The 27403-nt window shown below is 43.5% G+C and overlaps 2 protein-coding genes across 5 annotated transcripts; both read left to right on the top strand.

The window, feature by feature from the left end:
- Nucleotides 1–24105, top strand: LOC110505110 (TBC1 domain family member 9B). 2 transcript variants are annotated; one of them, XM_021584087.3, is made up of 22 exons: nucleotides 1–678; nucleotides 2023–2133; nucleotides 2310–2428; nucleotides 2714–2942; nucleotides 3326–3584; nucleotides 3920–4127; nucleotides 4429–4626; nucleotides 5087–5257; nucleotides 5894–6044; nucleotides 8819–9033; nucleotides 12431–12548; nucleotides 12806–13091; nucleotides 13356–13485; nucleotides 13736–13834; nucleotides 14087–14155; nucleotides 14564–14804; nucleotides 15021–15086; nucleotides 19373–19444; nucleotides 19832–19882; nucleotides 20461–20520; nucleotides 20637–20728; nucleotides 20821–24105. In XM_021584087.3, the coding sequence occupies exons 1-22, from the start codon at nucleotides 561–563 to the stop codon at nucleotides 21451–21453; spliced, it is 3696 nt and encodes a 1231-aa protein (XP_021439762.1). In that variant the 5' UTR covers nucleotides 1–560; the 3' UTR covers nucleotides 21454–24105. The 2 variants fall into 2 exon arrangements, with proteins under 2 accessions (XP_021439762.1, XP_021439764.1); XM_021584089.3 differs by lacking the exon at nucleotides 19832–19882.
- Nucleotides 24106–24416: 311 nt separating this feature from the next.
- mrnip (MRN complex interacting protein) lies at nucleotides 24417–27400 on the top strand. 3 transcript variants are annotated; one of them, XM_021584085.3, is made up of 7 exons: nucleotides 24417–24754; nucleotides 24878–24937; nucleotides 25165–25271; nucleotides 25628–25694; nucleotides 25915–26048; nucleotides 26400–26508; nucleotides 26597–27400. In XM_021584085.3, the coding sequence occupies exons 1-7, from the start codon at nucleotides 24695–24697 to the stop codon at nucleotides 27242–27244; spliced, it is 1185 nt and encodes a 394-aa protein (XP_021439760.3). In that variant the 5' UTR covers nucleotides 24417–24694; the 3' UTR covers nucleotides 27245–27400. The 3 variants fall into 3 exon arrangements, with proteins under 3 accessions (XP_021439760.3, XP_090075889.1, XP_090075890.1); XM_090219763.1 differs by having other exon boundaries at nucleotides 24419–24754; nucleotides 26406–26508; XM_090219764.1 differs by lacking the exons at nucleotides 26400–26508; nucleotides 26597–27400 and adding an exon at nucleotides 26186–26393 and having other exon boundaries at nucleotides 24419–24754.
- Nucleotides 27401–27403: the final 3 nt, after the last annotated feature.

The raw sequence follows: 27403 nt of genomic DNA, 5'->3' as shown, positions 1-27403 counted from the left end.
GGAACCAATTCCCTGTTTGACCGCTAGGTTGTATTCATACTATTGTACTCTTGTCGCATTCAGAACAACTGGGAACTGAGAACTCGGAAATATCCAACTTCCAATCGTTCAAATCAACTGGGAACTCGGAAAATAACGACCTCCGAGCGGGAAAAATCGATTTTAATGGTTATCTAACTTGGAATTCCAACAAGGGAACTCGGGCCTGTTTCTAGAGATCCGACTTTCTGACCTGAAGATCACTAACTTCCCAGTGGTTTTGAACGCGGCATCTATGTAGTCCTACCAGTATGTGCATTATGATTAAAAAAATATTGCAGTGACAGTGACCACGTCAAGAAGCGACGCAGCGTACAGTGGGCGTGTTTCGTGCAAGTAGGAGGCGACCCGTTTCAGAAACACAACAGAGCAGACAGCTGCACAGACGGACTGCCCGCGGTCATGAACTCAAAACAGCAGGCAACACGTCTGCAAAACAGGCCTGTGTAAAGTCTCTTAACGTACGCGGAGCAGCATAATATCCAAGTATAAGTGCGTAATTTGGAAAAAGGTAATTCAAAATGTGGATAACTCCGGAGGAGGTGTTGCTGGCCAACGCTCTGTGGGTGAGCGAAAGGGCGAACCCCTTTTTCATTCTCCAGCGGAGAAAGGGCCATGGCAAAGGAGGGGGCATCACTGGTAACTATGAAATTCAATAATTTGGTATAACTGTTTTCTGAAAAATATAATTTGTGTTGGCTAATGTCTTGCATTAGTAACGAAGGCTTTTGTTAGCAGTCTTGGGTGTTAGCAAGATAGCTAGCACACAGGCTAGCTGTTGTGTTGACGTGGGGAAAAGTGGCGCTAACTACTGTTAGCTATTTAACGTTAGCTTTGTTTTTTCTTCACTTACCATGCTCGCTCTTTGCTACTACTAGCTAACAGAATTGATAGCTATAATGCTTGCTAAAATGGTGCTTTCATGACATCTGGGAACTGGGAAAAACGAGGTCAAATCATGACGTCAGTGATCTTAATTTCGGATCTCTAAAAAGATGCCCGAGTTTCCGAGTTGGAAGCCCGTTAAAAAAAAATCCCAGTCGGAACTCGTTTTTGCCCAAGTTCCCAGTTGTCTGTAACGCACTGAAGTGTGAATTTTGAGATTTTCGAATTTCCAGTTCCTAGTTGTTTTGAATGCGTTTGAATTGTGTAAAGTTTGTCAAATACATCACTAAACAACAACAGCTAGTAGACTATTGCTACGTTCAAGAGAACTGGTAGTTTTGAAAGGTCATCCAACTCGGAATTCCAGGTCGGGAACTCGGGCCTCTTTCTTGAGCTTCGATTTTCCGACCTGGAGATCACTGACGTCATGATTCGACCTCGTTTTTTCCGAGTTCCCAGTAGTCTTCAAGGGACCATATACTAGTTTAGCCAACCCGAGACTGTGCTAGCTAGCACTGCCATATGACCAAAACATTTCAGTTGGATTAGCCTCCCACTTTGAATTTGGTGCTATCATAAAACACCAGATATAGGTAACTTTAGCTATCTCCTGTAATTCTAGTAATAAAGAGAATAACAATGGCATGTAATGAAAAACGATTTCATATTAAATAACTATTTTTAGGCTAGGAAGCTATCTAGTCCGACACTCATAATTTAGTTAGATTTGTACTGAATTAGATCAAGTCTCATTTTAGGTGACTCCACACAAGTGGCCTTTCATTCACAAGGGTTTATGATGTTTCCCTTTGATTTAGATATCTCTCCCCCAAGTCCTTGTCTAAAAGCAACAGCACCACCGCAGCTGTGTTGCTGACGAGTTCTAGGAACATACGCAAGGTCTAAGACCACACTCCCCCTAAAAAATAGATCTCAATTCAGATCTTAACCAAATAACATTTGTTTACCCAGAAAGTAGGTTAAAAGTCACACATGCAAAGTTAGGATTCCTTCAGCCAGCTACTTCATATTTTGCATGGTTGACCTGTAGTCCCCTATTGGGATTCATGCCTAAAATGCTGTGCTGTTTTACTTCAGGATTGTTGGTGGGCACCATGGATGTGGTCCTGGACTCCAGTGCCAGAGTGGCTCCCTATAGGATCCTGCACCAGACAGGGGACTCCCAGATCTTCTGGAGCATCGCTTGTGGTGGGTGCAAAACCATGCCATGACACTTCTGAATATTCTGGGATAGGCAAACTGTTTTGAAGCTAGCTTATTTAAATACAACTGTATAAAAGCATCGGGACTATATAAATTCTATCCATTATGATCAGGTCTAAAGAGACCTCTTCTTGTTGTGCTGAAATACTGTGTTTTCCCAGGCTCCTCCCGGAAGGAGATCACAGGGCATTGGGAGTGGCTGGAGACCAACCTGCTCCAGACGCTCTCCATCTTCGACAACGACGAAGACATCACCACGTTCGTCAAGGGGAAGGTCTCGGTAGGCACTGCTGCCACAAAGCATAGTTCAACCTCCTAGAATTAGAACACATTCAAATTCTATGGTCAAACCTTGGGTTAGCCAATGTCTTAATTGTTTATCCTGCGTTATGTAAGCTGCTGACTCAGTTCCTCTATTAAGAGCAGATCTATGCATCATGGTCACATTGACCGAAATCCACGCAATCCGGAAAATGCCATTCATACCCATTCTAAGTGGCATGCGTGTGTTCATGCACGTCAGCACAGAGTCTGAACTCCCTCTTCCTCCAATCTTTCTATCTAGGGCATCATCGCCGAGGAGAACAAGAGCAAAGCGGCCCAGGAGGACGAGGACTCTGGCAAGTTCCGCGAGGCCGAGCAGAAGATGCGGAAGCTGTTTGGCATGCCCGGTGAGGAGAAGCTGGTCAACTACTACTCCTGTAGCTACTGGAAGGGCCGTGTGCCCCGCCAGGGCTGGGTCTATCTCAGCGTCAACCACCTCTGCTTCTACTCCTTCCTCCTGGGGAAAGAAGGTGAGTGTGTGTGTGCTCGCTCACCCGACATGCTTGCATAGGATGTGTGTGAGCATGCATGCATGTGCATCTAAGAATGAATGAAATGGGTAGGAATCTTATGAGACTGGTTACAGAAGAAGATAATGGGGCTAAGAGAGAGAGTGTGTGAAAGACCATGGAGTATTGAGTTTGTACGGGTGTAGAGGTAACCCCACTTGAATGTTGCAGCAGTAACCCCCGACAAATGGAATTATATTTATTATAATTATATTTCCCTTTCTGTTGTTACTTCCCCTCTAACTTTACACCAATCTCTGCTTGCTCACTGCCCCCTTCCTTTGCTCTCTTTCTCTCCCTCTTATCCATTTTCTCTATCTCTCTCCTCCCGTCTCCTCTTATAGTGACCCTGGTGGTGCAGTGGACAGAAGTGACACGTCTTGAGAAGAACGCCACGCTGGTGTTTCCGGAGAGTGTGCGGGTGAGCACACGGCACACGGAACACTACTTCTCCATGTTCCTCAACATAAACGACACCTTCAAGCTCATGGAGCAACTGGCCACCATTGCCATGCGCCAGCTGCTGGACAACGAGGGCTTCTCCGCCGACCGCACGCTGCCCAAGGCATGCAAGACGCTCAAGAATGTCTCGGCACTCAAGAGGTACGAGGTTTCAAGGTTCAAGAGAGATGAGTCGGTAATTTCCTTCTTTTTCTGACAGGAAATTTTCCGAACACCTGTTTTCAATGAAATGGAGGGTTCTTCCAAGAACTTGCTTGTTCAACCTGCAGAGAACAGGGGTAGGCAATTCAGGTCCTGAAAGGCAGCACGGCGTGTATTGTTCCTCCTAACACACCAGATTTTTGTTAATGACAGTCCTCAATTTTCTGCATCTCACTGATAAATCACAATTCTTTATTTTTTTTCATGTGTATTTATTTACTGTATCTACCTTTTGCTAATTTACTCCTCCTCTCACTATTGGATGTCTACTTCAGGGACCTGGACGCACGGGCCAAGAACGAACGCTACCGGGCGCTGTTCCGCCTGACCCCGGACGAGCGCCTGGACGGACACACAGACTGCACGCTGTGGACTCCCTTCGCCAAGATGCACATTGTGGGCCAGCTGTTTGTCTCCAACAACTACATCTGCTTCTGCAGCCGTGAGGAGGACCTCTGTCAGCTCATCATCCCCCTCAGAGAGGTACCTACACACACACAACGCAAGCACGCCCCTTTCTTTCATTTTCGGGCATCTTGCCTCTCTCTCTTTCCCTATGTCCTGCCTCCCTCTTTCTCTCATTTCCTTTCTCTCTTTGACAATCTTTTTCACTCTCACTTTCTCACTCTGTCCATATTTTTTCATGGGTGACATAACATGCCCTCGTGGGATGCGCCTAATGTTCTTAGTTGTACATTAGAGTAAATAAACAAAGCACTCTTCCCCCCCTCTCTCACCTCCCCTTTCTCCCTCTTCCCTCTTTCTCCTCACTCCCTCTCTCTAGGTGTCCATTGTGGAGAAGGCAGACAGCAGCAGCGTCTTGCCCTGCCCCGTGTCCATCAGCACCAAGAACAAGATGACCTTCCTCTTCGCCAACCTCAAAGACCGTGACTTCCTGGTCCAGCGCATCTCCGACTTCCTGCAGCGCACACCTGACAAGCTGTGGAGCGACGGCCACCCGCTGGCCCTCAGTGGCTATTCAGTGAGTCAATCAGAGGGGATGTGTGCTGTTTGGGTGGGCCCTTTGATCTGTCAGTAACACTCTGTCGTGAAAGAGTATGGTTGCAAAATTCTCAGGTTTTCAAGAAATCCTGTTAGGAGGATTCCAGATTTCCTGCTTATTCACTCCTGATTCTGTGAATATTCCAACTGGGAATTTGGGGAAAGTTACTGTAATTCTGCGACCCTATGAGATTGTGATCCATAATATGGCTTTTTGACGTTTTCTGCTACGTTCTAGATTACATTAATATGATATGACCACTCATTCACGGTCATGCTTTTGCTAGAATGACTTCTTTTGAATGGATTTGTTTATTACATACTATATATACAAATTTGTATTCTCTCTCTCCTTCTTTTTTAGCATGACAGGATATCCAGCTGGTATGTTTTAGCTGATAACGACCCTTTAAATCCACAATCTCCTCCTTCCCCCCCAGGTTTCTCCCAGCCCCAGTACCACCCCACTTTCCTCCAGCCTCCCCACACCCACGGGCGCAGGAGGGGAACCGTCCCAGGGGCGCCACTACAGCCCCAGCCTGCCAACAGCCACACAGGGCCTGCTCCGCATCTACCAGAAGGACGACCCAGAGGACCACGGGCCCAAAGCTGTGAGTCCAACCCTGCCCAGACCCACGTCAACGGCTTCGACTGTCTTATGCTCTTAGAATATCCTACCCATTTTTTAATGTTTTTTATTACTTCAGTGTGCTCTCTCTTTTTCTTTTTTTTTAAGCTGAAGTGATCCTTTCTGAACAGTCTTTTATTGTCCCTACCTAGAGATGTAGACCGAGATTTATGCTTTAGAATGTAGTTTAATGTATGCCGTGTCTATGGTTCTTGTCCTATCATGGTTAACATTACACGAAAGGAAATAATATCTTAACCAAGTGTGTGCATAGGCAAGCTTGAAATTTGACACTTGAAGGCCACCATCTGTTCATCGATCTATCTATCTAGCTCCCAAACTCAAGGATTGCAAGTCAGGCCTGGCTCATTTGGAAACAGTGCTCACTTCGCCATTCGTTGTCTTATCTCTTTGACGTTGTTTGCTTTGCTCATGGTGCCAAAGGAGCATAAAGACCATGTCCTTACAGCATTCTAGTCATTGATCACCAATGTCATTATATTGTTATAACATACCTTTAGCTTGATGTCTTTTTATTTTTTGGGGGTCATACTGATATACTGACACCCCCCCCCCCCCCCCCCCCCCCCCTCTTCTCTCTTTCTATTCTCCTCCTCAGACCAAGGAGAAAATGAAAGAGGAGTCGTGGAACATCCACTTCTTTGAGTTTGGCAGGGGGGTGTGTATGTACCGTACCTCCAAGACCAGAGAGCTGGTGCTCAACGGTATCCCTGAGAGCCTCCGAGGGGAGCTGTGGCTGCTCTTCTCAGGTAGACATTTTGTTTTCTACAATTCAATTTCTAGAATTCTCTTAGCCTATGTGTCCCCAAAGAGCACATAAGAGGTTTGGTTAGCCCACATAGATACCGTGCTTCAGTTACCAAATGCCTTAACTGGAGCATCCCAATATGCAGTCATTGCACTCAGTTTTTCTGATGGAAGTCAGGCTACATTTCTAAACTTCTGCTTTGGCTGTGTAGTCTGTGGCTGATGGCTCCAACCACTAGGCCACTCCTACTCTAGCACAGATGCACTATGTCTTAGTGCTGTTTTTGGCAGCAAGTCTGTGGGGTTTCTAACCACGAACCATAAGTAGGTGTCATTGCAGAGGAACTCTCCCCCCGTATGGTTTCTGTTCTTGTACCAGTTCTCAAAGACGCCACTAATCACCTACAGGCTAGCTTTGAGGTTTCAAGTTTGGTTTAGGTGGAGCTAGCAGAAAGCCAATGGGCCTGTACCATGAATTCAACAGAATTGTAGATTGTAAAGGTGAGTTAGATCATTTACCAAATAGAAACAAATGCATTCAATAATAGCCTATAAGGTTTCTTCAAACATGGTGATTTTGAATGGCAGAGTTTGAAGGTTGAATATAGACTATATATACACAAAAGCATGTGGACACCCCTTCAAATTAAAGGATTTGGCTATTTCAGCCACACCCGTTGCTGACAGGTGTATAAAATCAAGCACACAGCCATGCAGTCTCCATAGACAAACATTGGCAGTAGAATGGCCTTACTGAAGAGCTCAGTGACATTCAATGTGTCACTATCATAGGATGCCACCTTTCGAACTAGTCAGTTCATAGTGCGTAAAAATCGCCTGTCTTTGATTGCAACAAGCAATGTCAGCACAATAACTGTTTTTCGGGAGCTTCATGAAATGGGTTTCAATGGCTGAGCAGCTGCACACAAGCCTAAGATCACCATTTGCAATGACAAGCGTTGGCTGTAGTGGTGTAAAGCTCGCCGCCCATTGGAATCTGGAGCAATGGAATCGTGTTCTGTGGAGTGCTGAATCAGGCTTCACCATCTGGCAGTTCGGCAGACGAATCTGGGTTTGGCAGATGCCAGGAGAACCATAACCAGCTCTTGCAACTCTTATGTTAATAGTATGCTAAGTCTACCTACATATTTATGAAAAAGGCTATGGCAAATAGGAATAGGTAGGTCATTTGGTGTGTCGCTCAGCTGTGAGCTGCATTGTTGTGCGCTGCCTGACTCCAGAGGTACCAGTCATTTTCAAATAGGTTAAACTATCGTCTGTGCATTTTTTTAAATATTATATACAGTACCAGTCAAAAGTTTGGACACACCTACTCATTCCAGGGTTTTTCTTTATCTTTACTATTTTCTACAATGTAGAATAATAGTGAAGACATCAAAACTATGAAATAACACATGGAATCATGTAGTAACCAAAAAAGTGTTAAACAAATCAAAATAGATTTTATATTTGAGTTTCTTCGAAGAAGGAGTTCCCACATGTGCTGAGCACTTGTTGGCTGCTTTTCTCTGCGGTCCAACTCATCCCAAACCATCCCCGTTGGGTTGCGGTTGGGTGATTGTGGAGGCCAGGTCATCTGATGCAGCACTCCCATTACTCTCCTTTTTGATCAAATAGCTTTTGTTTGTGTGTGTGTGACAATTTATATTACACATCACAATGTTGTTGCCATCGATGTCTTTTAAACATAGTTGATATCCGATTTATATCGTAATATCGCCCAACCCTACTTTACACCACTCCGGCCGACGCTTGACATTGCACATGGTGATCCTAGGCTTGTGTGCGGCTGAGTCAGTTTGGAACTCGGTAGTGAATGTTGCAATTTTTACATGCTACTAGCTTCCGGACTCTGCGGTCCCGTTCTTTGAGCTTGTGTGGCCTACCACTTCACGGCTGAATCATTGTTGCTCATATACGTTTTCACTTCACAATAGCAGCACGTACAGTTGACCGGGGCAGCTCTAGCAGGGCAGAAATTTGACCAATTGACTTGGAAAGGTGGCATCCTATGACGGTGCCACGTTGACTCACTGAGCTCCTCAGTAAGGCCATTTTAGTGCCAATGTTTGTCTAGGGAGATCACATGGCTGTGTGCTTGATTTTACACAGCAGCAATGGGTGTGGCTGAAATAGCCAGATCCACTAATTTGTGTGTGTGTGTGTGGTGCACATCCACATCAGCAATCTGTTGGTTTCAAGGAAAGCACTCACTCCTATCTTGTGACTTGAAGGTAATGTGTTTCATTGTCTCTGCCATATTGACGAGGGAAGTGTTGTTATTGCAACGTCACCAAGCTGACCCCTCCCCTCCATCATTCCTTTCTGACTCATCTGGTATCAGCTGACCAACTAGATTCCTGAGTCATGCGGCCTAGCAAAGCAAGGGTTACACAATAATGAGAGAACCTAGAAACGGAACCGCTGGATTGTGTTGCTATGTGGATGTGTTTTTGTACTTTGGCTGTTTCCTCTATGTAAAATGATAGCACTCAATGACCAGGATTGTGTCCTGCAATGATATCTGGAATGACTAGTCTGTTTTCAGGAATCTGTCGACTTTGTGTTTTCTAGCAAATATGTAAAGTTGGCTCATGTTTTTGTTGATACAACAAACAAACAACCAGTCATACAACGGATAGAATCAAAAGGATCTAAACGTTAGATCCTTTGCCGACTGACAAATCCATATGGACTGAATCTGCCTCATAATCCATTGAATTAACCCTTTTACTACCATACATCTCCTCTCCAGGGGCTCAGAATGAGATGGCCACCCACCCTGGCTACTATGCTGAGCTGGTGGAGCAGGCCATGGGCCGCTGTACCCTGGCCACGGAGGAGATCGAGAGGGACCTGCACCGCTCCATGCCCGAGCACCACGCCTTCCAGAATGAGATGGGCATCGCTGCCCTCCGCAGGGTCCTCACCGCCTACGCCTGCCGCAACCCTGGCATAGGATACTGCCAGGTATGACAACTTAAAAAACAACAACTTTACTTTACTTAGGATCATCACTCTCCAGGGAGCATCATAGGCCATCAATGACTCTCCATCACACTCAGTCTTGTTCCATCTTATGCCAGATCTTTTGGTGTCTGCTTCAAGCTCCCGCTGCCAGGTTTTTCTTGGGTGCCCTCTCTTCCGTTTTCCTTGTGGGTTCCAGGATAGAGCTTGCCTGGCAGTGGCGTGCCTGGGGCCTGGGCCTTCAGTGAGGTCCTACACAGTCCGCCCCCCCCCCGAATTAATCCACCTCTTATTACCATCATTATGATGCCATGGCTCTAGACACTATACATTTTGACAGAAACGCAGTATAACCAGGCTTTGCGTCACCTTGAAATTTACATTTTTATTCTGAGAATTGCAGGGGAAGAGTACAATACAGTACAGTTCAACTAATAGGCAAGAACATAGTCGAGTGCAACAGAGTTATATTAATATTCTTCTTCTATCCATTTCTGGTCCACAAACTTTGAGCTTTAAGTCCAAAAAAAAGTCAGCATTTTCATTGTGTCCCCTAAATGAAAGTTCCTGTTTACCCAAAAACATGACACAATCAATCTTTTCAATATTTCCCTAATTTTCTTCACCTTTTCATTGTGCAGCTCTGTTACCCTGCGCGCTTGTTTGTTGAGCTGTAGATCCACTCGGGTGTCCCCCGAGTGTCCCCCCAAAAGTTTTCAAAAGCACCATTGCTTGTAAGTGCTCAGCCGTACTTTGGTGTCTCGTTGCTGCCTTGGTTAGACAACTCAAGTTTGCAAAGCCAGTGTGGCTCCAAACACCAAATTGATCACTTGCAAATAATAGGCATTCCCAGCAGTACAGTTTGCAGTGCTTCTCGGAGCCTGTGAGCCATTGATAGCGCTCGTAGTTGGAACTTTGAAAGTGGCGAACGAACCCCTTTCCCGCCTGTGACAGGTTTTGTAGCGTCGGCATCGGGCGAACTCTCCTTACAATGTCTAACTTTTCTTGAAAGTTCGTCTTGAGAATGGCGTTATAATTATATCCTCGACCAAATCGATATCTTCTCCTCCTTCTGCCATTGTGGGTTGAAAAAACAGCTTAGTAGTACGCAAATTAAATTCATCAAATTCAGTTTCCTAGTTCTGAGGTTCTGCATAGACCTGCCCATAGGACCTGCCTCTCAATATTGGTAATCCAATCAAAAGACGTGCACGCACTACGCCTGCTAGCTGGCTCCTGTGTAACACTGGAGCCAGCCAGCAGGTGTACAATAGCCAACTCTAAAGCTGATTGGTTGAAACTAAATTTTAATTTCCATTCACTTTAAGATTCTGAAGTCCTGAGGGCAGATTTTAGACCCCTGGCAACACATGATGGCTGAATATGATTGGATAAAAGATCTAACATAAAGACCAGCCCTCCAAATCTCAACCTGGGGCTGGAAGCAGTGCAACCAAGAGGAAAGCTATGAAATGAAGAGTATAACTCTTACTCTGGGGAATAATTTAATACATATTTGTGGGAAAATATATATATTTTTTAAATATATATTCTGATGATGTTTAGGCCAGCAGAGAAGGCTTTGCTGGCCCTGAGGGCACACCACTGTTGCCTGGTGATGTTGGAAACTTGTTAGGTTCCTTTTTGTTGTTTTAAATGTTAAAACCAATTAACATGGTCACTGGCTGTGAGATGGCTGTGAGATTTCTTACACTTAGGTTTATTAAGTAGCAAACTCTAAAACAATCTGTTATATTTAGAAACTTCTCTGGAATGCAGAATTTGGTTCCAGAGAGTGGGCAGTTGAGTTGGATGCTTTTGAAGTAGTTGAAAGAACTCAATGTAATGCTATAGTGGAATTAAATTCCTGGAAATGCCATCTGAATCAGACTGACTGTTTGAGTTGACTCAAACATGAAAAGCCTCAAGCTGATAATGAGATTGGAACGAAGGCCTAGCGTCCTAAGCATTCCCTGGAAATAGTGCTTGAATTATATGGGACAGGGAAACAGGCTTTCCTTTAAAAAATGTGGCACCGGACATTTCTGTATTTATTTACAGGATAGTTCAGAAATTTGCCGGACCCATATGCGTTGGGTGAGTAGCCTGATTACGGCATCCACCCACGGTGCTCAGAATGACAGAAATCACATATATAGATCTAATATGCAACAACTAGCATGGGCTACTATGCTAATATGATTAGGATTGTGCATTTGGCTACAGGACAATGAAAGAAAGTTAATATAAAATAATTGCCTCCACTGATATGGTCAGATTTTGGCTAGGCTACTTTGAAGCAAGGTAATGCCTCGATATCGATTTAAAATGTTCAGGTTCCAAACGATTTAAGTATATGTTTTGAAAAAGCATACTGCCTCCAGATCATTGCAAAGTGGTGTGTGATGCGCTGATGAAGCCTGCCTATGCATTTGCTGTTTGAGATGTTTTAGCAGCAGCTCTCGCGCTCTGACAGATTTTCCGCTCAAAGGTTTTGTATTTGTATGCTGTACATGTTTGATAAATAAGATGCATAATGAATATACTGTACAGGTGCCAATGTATTTCCCCTAAATTATGCACATTTACCTATAGATGGATAAGCATGACCAGTCAAATGTATTTGCATGAACTGGTGTTTTAATTAATAGGTGAAAAGGGACTATTTTATTTATTGGCTTTTCTTTTTTATCGGCCAAACGCCGGCCATTAACGGCTAACAGAAACCTTGCAAAGAAACTACCGTAGTCTGGTGGTCTATTCTTTACTGTAAGGCTATTTCTGCCTGTTTTTGTCTCTGATTCTTCCTTCTCTTCAGTTTGTCTTCTTATTGTTCATTCTTAAGTGTGTCCCCCGTCTCACTCAATGGTCCATACCGTCGGGCAGACCGGTTCAGTGCATGATGTCTGATGCGAACAGACTTAGCGACAGCTTCTATCTACAAGCAGACTGCCTGAACACGAACTGGACTGACCACCTGTTCTAATTCTCCGCACCTTAGCACACAACCACACAGACACATATATACATTCATGCTACACACACACACATCACAACTGCTGCTACCAGACTCTTGTTATACTGCTCAATGTATACACTTATCCCCCCTTCCCCAATACACATGTAAATATTGGACTATAAATTGTGCCTTCTTGTATTGTCCTTATGCTAAAATGTTTTCTATTCTACTGACATTTTACTTAGTTCATATTATTTATTGTTGTCGTTGACTTGTCGAGGAAGAACCTGCAAGTAAGCATTTCATTGGAAGATGTATATCATGCGTATCCCGTACATACGACTAATAACTTGGAACTAGAAATTCACTAAGACAGGAAATAACATTTGTGATGCTGCACAAGCAGAAGAGTAGACAATGATCGATGCCTGTCCCCTCCAGGCGATGAACATTGTGACGTCGGTGCTGCTGCTGTACTGTACAGAGGAGGAGGCCTTCTGGCTGTTGGTGGCTCTGTGTGAGAGGATGCTGCCAGACTACTACAACACCAGGGTTGTGGGTGAGTGACAGCTAAGACTGACAATAGAAATACTGAGCTGCTAATTACCATAGAAATAGAACGATTGCTGAAGGTTCTAAGGGTGATAAGAACTCAGTAGTTGATGTGGGCTGTGGTCGATTCAGTTTTCCAATTTTCTGAAAGGACTTTTCATTGCATGAATTTCATTTTACCTCTCTTCCTAAAATGAATTGAACCCAACCTTGATGCGTATGTTTGGATATGGATGTCTTTTTTAAATTCTCCCTCTCCCCCAGGTGCTCTCGTTGACCAAGGCGTGTTTGAGGAGCTGACTCGTGAGTGCCTCCCCCTCCTCTACGAGCACATGCAGGAGCTGGGTGTCATCTCCACCATCTCCCTCTCCTGGTTCCTCACACTGTTTCTCAGCGTCATGCCCTTCGACAGCGCCGTGCTCCTGGTCGACTGCTTCTTCTACGAGGGCATCAAGGTCATCTTCCAGGTGGCACTGGCCGTGCTGCACGCCAACATGGACACGCTGCTGGGCTGCACCGACGAGGGAGAGGCCATGACCATACTCGGACGGTGAGTGGGGGGTGGGAGAGACTGTCTGCACTGACGAGGGAGAGGCCATGACCATACTGGGACAGTGAGTGATGGATTTCAAGTGTTTCTTGGAATTGACACCACATATTATGTAGCCAAAATGTTCCATTGGAAGGTAACTATACAGAAACCTTAATTGTTTTACATTTTTATTTATGAATGGTGACATTACCATTCTGGACTGATGAAGCTGTAGCCATATTGCGCTGGACTGAGAATAAGTGGTTGTTCTCTCACTCTCAGGTACCTGGACAATGTTGTCAACAAGCAGACTGTGTCTCCTCCCATTCCCCACCTCCACGCCCTGTTGACCAGTGGTGATGAACCACCACCTGAGATTGACGTGTTCCAGCTCATCAAGTCATCCTATGACGTAAGACAAGTCCTCCCAGCATGACTAGTAGAGCCAAATTACTTTTTCACAGAAAAATCCATTCTTAGTTCTCAAACACAACTCGCTTGTTTACTCAATCGCATTGAACAAGGAGAGATTGATGTAGTTTCTACAAATCAGTGACTTCGGGATACATTTGTAACCGACTCTATTGAACTCTATTTCAATTCTATTATACTACAATTCTATAACACCTGCCTTTTCCCTCTGTTTCTGTGTCCCTGAGCAGAAGTTTGGAAGTCTGCGTGCTGATGTCATCGAGCAGATGAGGTTCAAGCAGAGGTTAAAGGTTATCCAATCGCTGGAAGACACTGCCAAGAGGAGTGTGGTGAGTTCATATGTCAAAGAAGTGACTGTGATTGAAACGCTTAGTGACGTTAGTTTCTTGATCTCATTGCGTTGATGGTTGTAGTTTGACGTCGACAACTGAATTTCATAGCATTGAGATTAGTCTACATTATACTCCATTCCAACCATCACTTAATAATGATCTATTGTCTTACTGTTCCTACTTGGTCCAATGTGCTATAGCCAGAGATGTTTCTCTGTCTTGTTGTAAAAGCTGTGTGTCTGTCCACAGGTGAGGGCCATCATGACCGACTCAGCCTTTAGCATCGAGGAGCTAGAAGAACTCTATGTTCTCTTCAAGGTGAGAAATTGGCATAATTATTACCGCCCATGTGGCTTTTTACACCATTACCAAACACTGGTCAACATTTTATTCAGTAAGTTCTTTGTTAGCAATGTTCTAAACACAGGCATGGCAACTTAGTGTGGTGGGTATTAGTCATGATTGCGGTGATGATAACAGGTCACACAGCTGTCACATGTTAGGTGTTGTGCAACCAAGTGAGCCATTATCAATAGACTGAGAACAAAACAAGTTGTGGCTCATGCTGCAAACAAGTGTAAACCTGAAAGCCCTCAACAAAATCCATCACTATCAAGCTGTTAGCTCAAGTCCCTCAACTGTCAAGCATCATTGGACAATCTATTCAATGTTTCAATCAGCTAATACCACCTCTGAACTGCATCCCACTCCCCTTGCCCATGGCAGGCCAAGCACATTATGAGCTGCTACTGGGGGGCCAGCTGCACGGCGGCGGAGCGCCATGACCCCAGCCTGCCCTACCTGGAGCAGTACCGCATCGACCTGGAACAGTTCTGCCAGCTGTTCGGGGCCCTGGGCACCTGGCTGTGTGGCACTCACACCGTCACACTGGCTGCTCGCCACTTCCGCCTGTTGGACAGCAACAAGGACGGCCTCATCAACTTCAAAGAGTTTGTCACGGGCCTGAGTGAGTTTGGAGATTTGAATTAAGGAATCGCAACTTAACTGACATGCATTACAACATTGATGTTTTCAGCTGTGGTTTTGAGAACAATTATGTGATAGTTTGTAGAAGGATAAGTCCCCGTGCCTAATTTGACTGGTTGATTATAAGATTGTAGTTGGCATGGATCCCATCTCTGCCACCAATTGGGTAACTGACCAGCCATATGTCTCCCATCAGGTGGGATGTACCATGGAGACATGACAGAGAAACTGAAGTTACTGTACAAACTTCACCTGCCGCCAGGTAAGCAGGGAAAAACAACTCTTCAGGTTCAATAACAGTCTAACCTACAACTGATAAATGTATTGCAGACATACTGCAGGATATTGACACTCACATTCTGACTTGGCTTCAGACTTTTCACTCAGAAACAACAGTTCTAGTGAATCAATAAATGCAGAAGATGTGAGCCTGCAGTCAGCCAGCCAGCAGACACACTTGTGACTTGTGCTTTGGGTGGTGTGTTTTTAAAGGGACAGAATGCACATGAGAGAAGAATTGTCTCTCTCAAATCAAATTACATTTTTCACATGTGCTAAATACAACAGGTGTAGACTTTACCGTGAAATGTTTACTTACAAGCCCTTAAAACCTCTTTGGGCTAGGGGGCAGTATTTTAACATCCGGATGAAAAGCGTGCTACCCAGGCCCAGAAGCTAGGATATGCATATTATTATTAGATTCGGATAGAAAACACTCTGAAGTTTCTAAAACTGTTTGAATAATGTCTGCGAGTACAACAGAACTGATTTGGTAGGCAAAAACCCGAGCACAATCCACCCAGGGAAAACATTTTTTGAGCTCAGTAATTTCCGTTAGGTTTCTATGGTAATCCCTTTTTAATAGAAATATGCTTGCAGTTCCTATGGCTTCCACTAGATGTCAACTACTAGTCTTTAGAAATTGGTTGATGTTTTTCCTTTGAGAGATGAAGTATTCCTTTCCTTTCCATGTCACACAAAGGGACTCGAGTCTTTTGGAGCGCACAACCTGGAACGCGCTTCACTTTATTTTCGTCCGGAATTGAGCACAGTATTTCCCAGTCTTAAGTTTTATCGATTATTTACGTTTTAGGATACATAAGTTTGGATTAGGAACGTTGTTTGGACCAAGTTTACAGGTAAGTTATTAGATACTTTGTAGTCATGTTGGGCGGGTTGGAACCTGTGTATTTCTGAATCAAACGCGCCAAATAAACTGACATTTTGGGGATAAAATGAAGGAATTGATGTTCATGGGAGATTTTGGTGTGCCGACAGAAGAAGATCTTCAAAGGTAAATCATGAATTATATTGTTATTTCTGATTTTTGTGTAGCACCTGCCTGGTTGAAATCTGATTTTCATGTGTTTGTATGCGGGGTGCTGTCCTCAGATAATCGCATGGTCTGCTTAGGCCATGAAGCCTTTTTGAAATCTGACACTGTGGCTGTATTAACAAGAAGTTAAGATGTATTTTGATGTAAAGCACTTGTATGTTTAATGAATTCTTATTATGAGTATATCTGATTTTTTAATTTGGCGCACTGCAATTTCACTGGATGTTGTCAAATCAATCCCGTTAACGGGATCCGAGCGGAAATGGGGGTGAAGGGATTTAACCAACAATGCAGTTAAGAAAAGTGAGAGTTAAGAACAATTGAGCAGTTGGAGAAAATGTGTGTGCTTGTGGGAATGAGTGACAATGTGTATGTATTATAATATTTCATTAATCTGATGACTGCTATTTTATCTAATCAAATAATTGTTTTGTTACCCAATTTTAAATTAATCGTGTAACTATTAACTCAATAGGAATTTGGGGCACCACGAGAGCGGTTCTTTTACCATCTCCCGAATTAAACTCTAAAGGTTACATCCAGAAACAGTCAACTTATTAATCATAACCTCGTATCATATCATCATTCTGAACAGTCGTAGCCTCCAACATCTGCAAAAAGCCTTTCTTATGATTCAGTACTACACAAATTGGTTAATTTTAGCTAACGAAACGGGTCCCTTGCGGACTAACACAATATGGCAGCTTGTTACAAAAGAGAGAGAGAGACATACTTTGGTACATTTAGAAACTACTCTCACATTAACCATATACTTTGCACACGAACTGCCACTGTTTGGAGTAAGAAATCATTCATGTATTTACGTTTAGATGTCTTGATTCTTCCAGTGATTGTCTGGCAGGTGAGCTTCTCGCCTCTCTCGTGTTGAGATTTCAGAGTTTGAACCACTTTAGAAGTGAGCTGCAGCTACATGCTTCTCTGGCCTGATATGTTAATTCTAAACCCACCGTTTTACACAGTTCATTCAAAAGGGGTGGTTCGTGAGGCTGACACGCTCCCTGACCTCACTCAAGGGGTGGTGACTACTTGCTGTGCACAGTTTTATATAAACAATTTCGTCTTATAGTTTCTAACATTTACATCCCTCAACAAAAACACTATTGTATGAAATACTACTCGTATTTCATACACAACATACAGTGCCTTGCAAAAGTATTCGGCCCCCTTGAACTTTGCGACCTTTTGCCACATTTCAGGCTTCAGACATAAAGATATAAAACTGTTTTTTTTGTGAAGAATCAACAACAAGTGGGACACAATCATGAAGTGGAACAACATTTATTGGATATTTCAAACTTTTTTAACAAATCAAACACTGAAAAATTGGGCGTGCAAAATTATTCAGCCCCTTTACTTTCAGTGCAGCAAACTCTCTCCAGAAGTTCAGTGAGGATCTCTGGATGATCCAATGTTGACCTAAATGACTAATGATGATAAATACAATCCACCTGTGTGTAATCAAGTCTCCGTATAAATGCACCTGCACTGTGATAGCCTCAGAGGTCTGTTAAAAGCGCAGAGAGCATCATAAAGAACAAGGAACACACGAGGCAGGTCCGAGATGCTGTTGTGAAGAAGTTTAAAGCCGGATTTGGATACAAAAAGATTTCCCAAGCTTTAAACATCCCAAGGAGCACTGTGCAAGCGATAATATTGAAATGGAAGGAGTATCAGACCACTGCAAATCTACCAAGACCTGGCCGTCCCTCTAAACTTTCAGCTCATACAAGGAGAAGACTGATCAGAGATGCAGCCAAGAGGCCCATGATCACTCTGGATGAACTGCAGAGATCTACAGCTGAGGTGGGAGACTCTGTCCATAGGACAACAATCAGTCGTATATTGCACAAATCTGGCCTTTATGGAAGAGTGGCAAGAAGAAAGCCATTTCTTAAAGATATCCATAAAAAGTGTTGTTTAAAGTTTGCCACAAGCCACCTGGGAGACACACCAAACATGTGGAAGAAGGTGCTCTGGTCAGATGAAACCAAAATGGAACTTTTTGCCAACAATGCAAGATGTTATGTTTGGCGTAAAAGCAACACAGCTCATCACCCTGAACACACCATCCCCACTGTCAAACATGGTGGTGGCAGCATCATGGTTTGGGCCTGCTTTTCTTCAGCAGGGACAGGGAAGATGGTTAAAATTGATGGGAAGATGGATGGAGCCAAATACAGGACCATTCTGGAAGAAAACCTGATGGAGTCTGCAAAAGACCTGAGACTGGGACGGAGATTTGTCTTCCAACAAGACAATGATCCAAAACATAAAGCAAAATCTACAATGGAATGGTTCAAAAATAAACATATCCAGGTCTTAGAATGGCCAAGTCAAAGTCCAGACCTGAATCCAATCGAGAATCTGTGAAAAGAACTGAATACTGTTGTTCACAAATGCTCTCCATCCAACCTCACTGAGCTCGAGCTGTTTTGTAAGGAGGAATGGGAAAAAATGTCAGTCTCTCGATGTGCAAAACTGATAGACATACCCCAAGCGACTTACAGCTGTAATCGCAGCAAAAGGTGGCGCTACAAAATATTAACTTAAGGGGGCTGAATAATTTTGCACGCCCAATTTTTCAGTTTTTGATTTGTTAAAAAATTTTGAAATATCCAATAAATGTCGTTCCACTTCATGATTGTGTCCCACTTGTTGTTGATTCTTCACAAAAAAATACAGTTTCATATCTTTATGTTTGAAGCCTGAAATGTGGCAAAAGGTCGCAAAGTTCAAGGGGGCCGAATACTTTTGCAAGGCACTGTAAGAGGATGACGACTTCGTACATGTAGTGTATATACTTCAAGTTACAGTATATTTACTTTAACATTTTTAATGACATCACAAAATAACACCCGAAATGACATTATTATTTCTCACCTCTGACCATTCCCCACGTTCTATGTTAGAAATATTGTTCCAGTATTCACTTAAGAACGTGTTACAGTTTTGGCGGGGAAAACGTCTGTGAGACAAAGGCACATTCCTTTGGTGAATTTGGAGAGGGAGATAGCTTAAAGTTCTAAAACTTGATTTACAACAGGGTGTGAACTGTCAACACCCCCCCCATCTGCAGGTGAGAGGGGGTCAGGCTGAAGTTATTTATTGCAATACTGACCTGTATGGATCCTCACATGGACAGTCATGACAAATACATGCTAGTGCTAACATGCTTCTTGTTTCTCTTACAGCATTGTGTCCAGAGGAGGCTGAGTCGGCACTAGAGGCTGCGCAGTTCTTCACTGACGATGACAGTCCACAGGGTACACACACATTGCTGTTGACATATGCGTAGAGCATACACTCTTATACTTCTATAGGGGGAATATACACACTTGGTAACCATCTCTCATACTTTAGTTTGCTCACAATGTAAATGTGATATTTGACATTTTAGATGTTCTACTTAAGGCAATGAGTGGTTCCTACGGTCCTGCTCCGTTGCATATGTGTGTGTGTGTGTGTGCATGGAAAATGGATTCCTACTACTTGATTTAACTGACAGTGTGTTATCATCATCATCCTCATGGATCTGTTTCCTCCCTCACTTACTTTGTCTTAATCTCTTTCTCTATATTGCGCTTTATTTCTCTCATTTCTGTAATTTCTTGCTCTCCCCATCTCGTTTTGTTTTCTTCTCAACGCTCCAGAATCTCCCTTCCTGTCTGATCTGGACTTCCTGGTGCAGGAAGTGACCTCAGGTTTGTTTCTCTGTGACTCTGTGTCACAAAGACATGTTTGATCAACAAAATGTTGGCCACGCTGTCAGGCAGAATAGTCCATCTAATATTCCAATCTACAAATTTGTGAAACAATTATTTGTTTTAGTTCATAGAGGACACTCTAACCTGTTAATAACCTCGCCATGTGATAGAGCATACCAGCAGATTACACAACTTTATACAGAGTGGGTCCCCCCTCATTTCTTCTTCCTGTCCACTTGGTACAGTCCACTCGGGGCTCTCTTTGGAATGTTCTGGTGTGATAGACATCACATCTTTCCCTTATCTGACTTTCTGTGATATCTGCATCTCAGAGCGTGGACGTTCCATCCCTGCCTGTTACCCTCCTAGTATCTGTGGGCTAGTTGACTTCCCTCATCTTCCGTGAAGTGAATGTCTCACAAACTAATACAAACATCAACCCCCCCCCCCCCCCCCCCCTTCTAACCTCTGTCTAGATAACCCACTTTACCCCTGTCACTGTGTAGTGTGTACACTGGTGTGGATGGTCTGAGTAGTGGCTTTGTGGACATGATGATGGTTGTCTTCGTCTGCAGGAGAGGAGATGAAAGAGGCTGGGGAAGCGTCGGGATGCGGAGATGCAGAGGAGAAGAAAGGTGAGCCTCACTCCGCCTATGTTAATTACCTTTCTGCAGTATTGATATTCTTCCTCTGCAGGATTCAAGCTGTATTGCTATACGTATCCAGTGTAATATTGTGATGTCTGTTTCAGAGGTGAAGGACTATAAGTATTACCTGAGGATGTGGGCCAAGGAGAAGGAGCCCAAGATTGAGACCATTAAAGATCTTCCCAGGATGAACCAGGTACACATTACTGAGAGATGACCATAACTTGACCACTCATGCACACTTGGAGAAGCCATTTCTGTGACTGATCCCCTGTGTGTCCCCTACAGGAGCAGTTCATAGAGCTGTGTAAAACCCTGTACAACATGTTCAGCGAGGACCCACTGGAGCAGGAGCTCTACCACGCCATAGCCACTGTGGCCAGCCTGCTGCTGCGCATCGGAGAGGTGGGCAAGAAGTTCACCAACAACGGTGCCAAGAAACCAACCGACACCACCTACACCCAGGCTCCCACCCTTTCCGCTGAACTGCCCCAGCCCGAAAAAGAAGAGTCGAATGGGGAAAGCAGCTCAGGACAGTCCCTGGTCTGCAAGGCTTTGGCGGAGGCCCAGCTGGAAACGCCGCCCCAGCAGACGTCGGACGAAGAAGTGAAGGATGACACATCGGTCTCGTCCTACTCCATGGTGAGCACGGGTTCGCTACAGTGCGAGGACATCGCCGATGACACAGTCCTAATTGGCTGCGCCGGCGACCAGCAGCGGCGAGGCAGCACGCTGGACGGAGATTGGTCCATCACCTTCGAGCAGGTGCTGGCGTCGATGCTCACCGAGCCGCCCCTAGTGGACTACTTTGAGAAGAAGGGAGATATTCAGGCAAGGATGGCAACCTGTAAGATGCAAAGGGGGGTGGAGAGGCAGGTGAGCTCGTCAAGCGACCATGAGTTGGCCCAGCTCTCGACCTGAGTGGACCCATCCAGAACTCAACACTCACTGTCATTTCTCACCCGTAGGGGAAACCGATCACTGTCCAACTCGAGTTACCGTCCGGCCTTGCCTCACTCCCGTTTCACAGGGAGCTGTATCTAGACCTGTATCTCTGTTGTGATTGTCATCATTTTACAGAACCGTGTGTGTGTGTGTGTGTGTGTGTAGGAAATATATCTATTGAAACAGTATTCAGTCTGTAAGCATAGAGTCTGCCCAACGGTTCTTACCTTGGATAAAAGCCACATAACTCTAAACATTTACAACCTATTACATCAACCCTAATACATTCAGAACCAGATTCAACCTAAGCCTGTTCCTAGACTAAAAATCACTTTCAGTAGAGGTTCTCCATGTCACATGCTTTCTAGTCCAGGGCTAAGCTTAATATTTGTCTGGGAAACTTGCCCTTGAAGTGTAGTGGCTAATCCAAGGATGGGATGTTGTGCAGAGGAACATTGGTGCAGGATATCAGAGTTTTAACGTGTTAGTACTCAACTGTATTTCTGTCGCTTCTCCTAGCACTCTGCGGACCACAATCTAAGCTGTGGGTAAAAGCCTTCAACTGGAAGACCTATATGAGACATGTATAAGACATATGAGACATATATATATACGTTTGTATCTGTGAAATCCACAGCCATCTCAAACTAAAGAAAGAAAGCCTTAAAAAAAAAAAAAAAGACTGAACTAGATGTTAGATTTTAGAAACCGCTTGTTTTTGTTTTGTGTAGGTTTTTCTTAGAGAGAACGTTGGGAGAATGTCTGCGTTACCACTCTGTTCTCTGGCCAGTACTTGCTTCATTAGTCCCATTTCAGCAGTCGGTTATTTAAACTACCTTTGGGTGTGTAGTCTTATAGTACAACTCATGGTAACACATTGGTGTGGTTTGGGAGAGTCCTCCCTCCTTCACTAACTAACAATTAATCTGCAGCCTTCAGATATGCATGGCGCTTCACTCATTTGGTGACTCGCCTGCCAGGACCTGATTGGACTGTTTTTGTAATGGTAGGTTGGCATATACACAGGGATAATTGTAGTGTTGGCATTTTGGGGAGGGACCTCTGAGGCTAAAATCTGCAGAGTTGGAGCATCACAACAAACAGCATTGTTTTCATTGAAAGCCCTTCTTGAATTTTTGACCTGCATATCAAACAAGGCAGTATCTCTTCCCCGTAGTTCAAAGCAGACACTCAGGGGGCGCTATGTGTCATTCATCAAATGACCTCAAATATTGTTTTACCCAAAGAAATACAATCGTTTTTCCATTAGTTACTAGACCTAGCTGTGAGTCGGTTGTATCTTTGTATTCGGGCCGGAGTTAAATTGACCATCTGTAAGTGGTCAATGGTTACCCCTGAAATGCACTGCTTCTGTCATTTCAGAATAGCAGTAAAGAAACATTTCCTGCAAGCAAATACTATTTTAACAGATTCCCATTAAATTTCAGTCTCGAGACACTTGCTAAAACGCCATGTAATGCTTTTCCTTCAAGCCAATAGGAGTCCCAAGCTGTGAATTACTGCATATCATTTTCATATTATCTTCTATCGTTCAAAGCTTTTAAGTGTATTAGATGTTTCTTGATAAAAATATAGCCTCAAATTGGTCTCATGTTATGAAGGAATTGAAAAAAACGTGTTACTGTCCTCCTGAATATTCATAACCTTGTTTTAACAGAGATAAGCTTCATACACAGTATTTGACTACACACCCACATTGGTCACAAACATAGATATTTTGCATTCTTCATGTCTACTTTTGTCAACAGCTATTTTTTTATGTTTGGCAAGAAAAAGTATCTTTTTAAGAATCCGTTGTCTTTTAATCCATTCACCCCCCCCAACCCCTAACTTCGGAAGAAACTAGACAGATGAAAGCAATATGGTAGCTCCATCGGTCATATTGCTTACGCCTATCTAGTTCCTTCAGAACTTCAGATTGAGAAACACTAGAGAAGTAGGAGTTAGAGATTGTTGTACAAGGCTATAGGCTCCTCAGTTAATGTTTCCATTGTGGTTATCCAGACGGGTCTGAGATCAGTGGAGAAATGTGCTGGCACTGCTCAATACTGGTCTCTGAACTGTTCTTCTATGACACTAAAACCAGACTTAAAAGGTTGTCTGGCTGGTCCTTTGTTCATAACTCAACAACAGTCCAGCATTGCCCAAGGAATTTGCTTGCAGCATTACATACCAAGTTTTTTGGCACTTTGTAAGATAGTTTTATACCCCAAGTTAAATTTATCAGTGTTATTTGCGCTCAGCCCCAAAGTCCCAGTTAATCAAATTGTATGTAGATTATTTTATGTTGGCACACACAACCTGTCTCACTTTGTATATTCTTTGCTTTTCATCTGCATATGTTTCTTATATCTAATGAAAATGACTAATTTTACTTGTTTACCTTGCAGACTACTTTCTAAATGTGAAAACAAAGAACAAGGAAGCAGTTTTGCATCTTTTGGGGTTCTGGGATAGCCTATGTGGCTGTTAAATCTGTTTATCCACCTATAGATATGTCATTAATGTATCCATGTAACGGATGTGTTTATTCACAAACTTGCATTTTAAATTGTATTTGATCAGTACTGTACTATATTGTGTAATAAATTAAAATACTGAATGAAATAACTTGGTTGTATTTAATAGGACAGGTTTACACCCTTTGGTTATATTAATAGTTTGTTTTTAGCTCTGCAGACAAGATTGACCACTTAATCCAATTATTGTACATTATATATGATAAAACATGTATTTTTACTGGCCTAATTACGTTGGTAACCAGTTTATAATAGCAATAAGGCTACTCGGGGGTTGGTGGCATATGGCCAATATACCATGGCTATGGGCCTTATTGCTTAATTGAACAACATAGTACTATATCTTCATGCTTGCGTCCATTTAATAACTGCACTTAAGCCAATGCCAGAGGGCGCTCAATATAGTTGATTGTGTTCTGCTCCAATAAAATGGCGCCGACATATGGTAGTTCTGCTTCAAGCTCCTATGTACGACTGCACGGTTGTAACTAGGAATGCAAGCGTTTCGCAACACCAGCAAAAACGTCCGCTAAATACGTGTATGTGACCAATACAACATTTTCTTTCGTACCTGACGTATGACGTCACGTTTCCTCATTCGATAGTTTTTCAAAACATTCCCGGCAAAATCTCAAACTAGTCGTTTTTAGCTAGCTACTACAACTAAAACAAGGAACATGGTTCAGGAATTTCATGTCCTAAGATGCTGTTCTTGCCAAACCTACCAAGTGCAACAGGTAACTTAAGTTTGCTAGTTGTAGAAGGAGCTATCTTTCTAGTTAGCAATGTTGCTAACCTGTTAGCTAGCTATCTTCAAACTTGCTTTGCACGTGTAAACAAATTTGCGCACTTAATTGCAGGTTAAAAAGAGCAAAAAATGGAACTGCAAGCTGTGTGGGGAAAAGCAGTCGGTCATTAAGGTAAGCCAGCTAATGATTTGTTCGAACCACAACAAGTAAAGTATTTGTAAAAATAAATATAATAATAATGGGTTTGTTCGACATTGCAGCCGGTGAGTGACTGATATACAAATAATCATAAATAATGACTCATTATTATTTGTAAGTCAGTCACAACTTACCCATGATAAATCACGGTTTTGATGCTCTCGAACAAGGCCTACGTGTCTATTATGTAACCTTTCCAGGAGTTTGGTCGTGGCTCTGGAGTGGATTGCAGACGTCATGTTCAGAAGGCCAATGCCAGGCGTGGAGAGATACTTGAAGAGCAGGACCAGAGAGCCTGGTCACGATGGTAACTCTTCTGATATTTACATGTTGGAGGAAAAAATAGCATCACTCTCAACACTGTCTACTCCACCCTGGCAGGAAGGAAGCAAGCAAGCAGCGTACAGAGCATCCCATTTCAGCCCTATGATTTGCATTACTGAATTTAAATAGGCCTAGGCGGAAATGGAAGTCAAAAGATTATTACTGTGGAATGTATTTATCTGTATACACTGCCACTCCTGTTTGGGTGTTGTGTGAAGACTTGGATCCACATATGCCCTGTATGTCATTTCCCCCTAGCTTAACTTCCAGATGAGGTGCAAAATGTGTGCTTAAATGAACTATATCATGCTATATCTCTTTCTTTATTATTTGTGATAGGGAGGAGGTGGATGATGTGGCTGAAGAAGAGGTTGTAGAAAAAGCTCAGGAGTGTTGTAACCAGATTGTGAGTTCCCACCATTGTTATTGCCCATCACTTTTTTGGGACACAAACAAATGTATTTGACACAGTCAATTGAATGTAGGCATGGGCAGTTGGGCACAAACTGAACATGCAGTTTTAGGGCAGCAGCCCTAACCAATAATCCATGTTGTCCATTGAATATCATAAGAAAACATTGTTTACCATTCAAAATACCAGTAAATTAATAATTGTATTCCTGTAGGCAGAAGAGGCTAATGGGAGTCGCTGGGGTAAATACCTGCAGGTGAGCGATGAAGGGGCGGGTCAAGAAGAAGCTGAGGAAGAGGAGAATGTTTACATGGACAGAAACCATCTCCAAGGCAACATAAATGTCAGGTATGCCCATGACTCATGTCAGGCTAATTATTTTGTTATGTCTGTACAAGTTTGTGCCTAAACAGTGGCCTACATGTTGACAACCCACTGTTGTCTACACCCTCCTGATTCTCAATAACACCAGTGTCATCTGACAGGGTCATCCGAGGATCAATTGGCCACCATTCTAAAACACACCTGAGAAACCAACAGCACCACTCATCATTGTCAAAGTTGACCATTCAGTCCACTTCAATGTGATTGTTTATTTTCTGTAAAAATAACTTCTAAACCTTCACTGTATGACAGACTCTGTGTTTAGATTGAGCATAGGTATTTGTGACAGCATGGATTATTAATGTGGGCCAACAGAAAGAGGAAGAGAGGTCGAGGGGAGAATGAGGGGAGGGGATATCACAGTGGAGAAGAGGACACCATGCCTCCTACACAAGGCTGGAGGACGAAAGGGAAGTCGGCTAATGTAAGCAGCTAAAGCTAATTCATACCAGCACATGTCCAAGCAGTCTGTACTAACTAATATGCTTTTTCTGGTTTGCTTTTTACCACAGACACCACAACACAAAAGCTCATTGGCCCCTGTACAGTGGTCTCCCAAACAGTCAGCTCCCTGCAGACCACCAGTCCTGGCTTACAGCAAACCCCCTACTGTAATTGAACCACCCTCAACTACCAGCAGCAAACCCTCTTCAACCTCAGTCCCCTACAGAGCAAATGCAGCGACGACCTCGCAACCTTCTGGATCCTCGGGTACTGCAGTGTCACAGACCTCCAAATGGGCCCAGTTCCTTACTGCCTCTCCTGAGGAAGATGAGACCAACTGGAGTGGTAGTACAATGCATATGGATGAGTTCCAAACCACTGGTTCAATGTTCTCAAATGTTCCTAATGTGGTGCTCAAAAACCAGAACCCTTTTGGACAACCGGCCTGTAGTGGTTTTTCCAAATTGGCTGGGCTAGGTGGGGGTAGTGGTTTTCTGGGGAGGAACACCAGAAAGACATTTGATAGGCTGAAGTCGACTACCCCCCGTTGTGGATTTGGGGAGGCATCCTATAGCGAAGGAGGTCCTGCCCATATGACGTTACCTGAGGAGGTCAAAGCACCAGTCTGTCATCAGCCCCCGCCCACCAAGCACCCATGCACCCTCTCTCTGGGGACCATTTTCTACACGGATGACGACTTTGATGACACATTTTAAAAGCCATGTAATGGGTGCTCTTTTTGTGCATCTATAGACGAAGTGGCCTACTCTAAACAAGTCTGAATGTTTTGTAATTAACATTTAACGCATTAATCTCTGGATTTTGTCTAATAGTTCATGGTTGCAATAAATGATTAAACTATGAAAATCCAATGA

Source organism: Oncorhynchus mykiss, chromosome 25 (genome assembly GCF_057628025.1).
Source record: "Oncorhynchus mykiss isolate SJ-2025 chromosome 25, ASM5762802v1, whole genome shotgun sequence".
Lineage (NCBI taxonomy): Eukaryota > Metazoa > Chordata > Actinopteri > Salmoniformes > Salmonidae > Oncorhynchus > Oncorhynchus mykiss.
Note: the sequence above shows the minus strand (reverse complement) of the source record. Positions and strands in the feature narration are given on the sequence as shown.

Coding starts and splice junctions, on each gene's coding strand:
- LOC110505110 (XM_021584087.3), top strand. CDS start 561: ATGTGGATAACTCCGGAGGAGGTGTTGCTGGCCAACGCTCTGTGGGTG. Junction 5,258..5,893: donor AGGACCACGGGCCCAAAGCT/GTGAGTCCAACC, acceptor TCTCCTCCTCAG/ACCAAGGAGAAAATGAAAGA. Junction 13,835..14,086: donor ACACTGCCAAGAGGAGTGTG/GTGAGTTCATAT, acceptor GTCTGTCCACAG/GTGAGGGCCATCATGACCGA.
- mrnip (XM_021584085.3), top strand. CDS start 24,695: ATGGTTCAGGAATTTCATGTCCTAAGATGCTGTTCTTGCCAAACCTAC. Junction 24,755..24,877: donor AAACCTACCAAGTGCAACAG/GTAACTTAAGTT, acceptor ACTTAATTGCAG/GTTAAAAAGAGCAAAAAATG. Junction 24,938..25,164: donor AAAAGCAGTCGGTCATTAAG/GTAAGCCAGCTA, acceptor TAACCTTTCCAG/GAGTTTGGTCGTGGCTCTGG.